At 35.7% G+C, this 1,454-nt stretch overlaps 1 protein-coding gene across 1 annotated transcript in view; it reads left to right on the plus strand.

Moving 5' to 3' along the window:
* The window catches only part of ARSB (arylsulfatase B), a 138,705-nt gene that overhangs the window by 13,059 nt on the left and 124,192 nt on the right, over positions 1-1,454 (plus strand). Inside the window, exon 4 of the mRNA XM_019640999.1 lies at positions 1,169-1,376. Within this exon, the coding sequence (XP_019496544.1) occupies positions 1,169-1,376 (208 nt within the window). The remainder of the gene's footprint in view (positions 1-1,168; positions 1,377-1,454) is intronic.

Below are 1,454 nucleotides of genomic sequence, written 5' to 3' on the forward strand. Positions count from 1 at the left end.
AATATATAGTTGGTGTGATTGATATTATTTGTTTGGATCAGAGCCTTGTAGGCCATTTTAGAACTGAAGCTTTTATTTTTAATTTTTTATCTTGTGTCTTTTGTTACATTTTTTTAACATCTTTATTGAGACATAATCCACATACCATAAAGTTCACTCATTTAAAATATACAGTTCAATGGTAAATTTACAGAGTTGTGCAACCATCACCACAATCTAAATTTAAAACATTTTCATCATCCCCAGAAGAAACCTATACCTATTAGCAGTCACTCACCATTCTTCTCCCCAACTCCAGGCAACCACCAATCTACTTTCTGTCTCCATGATTTGCCTCTTCTGGACATTTCATATAAATGGTATCATACAAAATGTGGTCTTTTGTGATTGGCTTCTTTCACTTAACATAACGTTTTCAGGGTTCATCTATGTTATATCATGTATCAACACTCATTCCTTTTTGTGGCTGGATAATATTCCTTCTGCTGTATATTGCTGAAAATATACCACCTTTTTGTTTATCCATTCATCAGTTGTTGGACATTTGGGTTGTTTCCACTTTGGGGCTATTATGAATAATGCGACCGTGAACATTGATATACAAGTTTTTGTGTGGATATATGCTTTCAATTCTCTAGGAATGGAAATGCTGGGTTATATCATAACTCTATGCTTAACAGTTTTTGGAACTGCCAAATTGTTATTTGATCTGGCTGCACCATTTTATATTCCCACCAGCAAGGAATGAAGGTTTCAGTTTATCTGCATCCTCACCAACACTTATTTTGCAGTTTATGTATTATAACCATCCTAGTGGGTGTGAAGTGGTATCTCAGAGTGGTTTTCATTTGAATTTCCTTAATGAATAAGATATTAATCATCATTTCATGTGCTTATTGGCCCTTTGTATATCTTCTTTGGAGAAATGTCTTTTCACATTCTTTGCTCATTTTGTATTTGGGTTAATTGTCTTTTATTATTGAGTTGTGAGTTCTTTATATATTCCAGATACAAGTCCCTTATCAGATATATGATTTACAAATATTTTCAACCCATTCTGTAGGTTGTCTTAATATTACTTTTATTAACTGATAAATCTGGACTTCTCTCTATGTATATTTAATATGTCCATGCCCTCTTAACTGATTGGCACAAACTCTCTTTCCAGCCTCTATTTCTCTACCTTGCTCTCCAGTCTGTCCACGAGCCCCTCCAAGTCCCCGAGGAATACCTGAAGCCATATGACTTTATCCAAGATAAGAATAGGCATTACTATGCAGGAATGGTGTCCCTTATGGACGAAGCCGTGGGAAATGTCACCGCAGCCTTGAAAAGCCGTGGGCTCTGGAACAACACGGTGTTCATCTTCTCCACAGGTAAGCCTGTCAATAGGAAAATCATCTCTTGACAAAGCTTAGGACATGATATTCAATAAATGCAATGAAGACAAAGTG

Source organism: Hipposideros armiger, unplaced genomic scaffold, assembly GCF_001890085.2.
Source record: "Hipposideros armiger isolate ML-2016 unplaced genomic scaffold, ASM189008v1 scaffold_55, whole genome shotgun sequence".
Classification (NCBI taxonomy): Eukaryota; Metazoa; Chordata; class Mammalia; order Chiroptera; family Hipposideridae; genus Hipposideros; species Hipposideros armiger.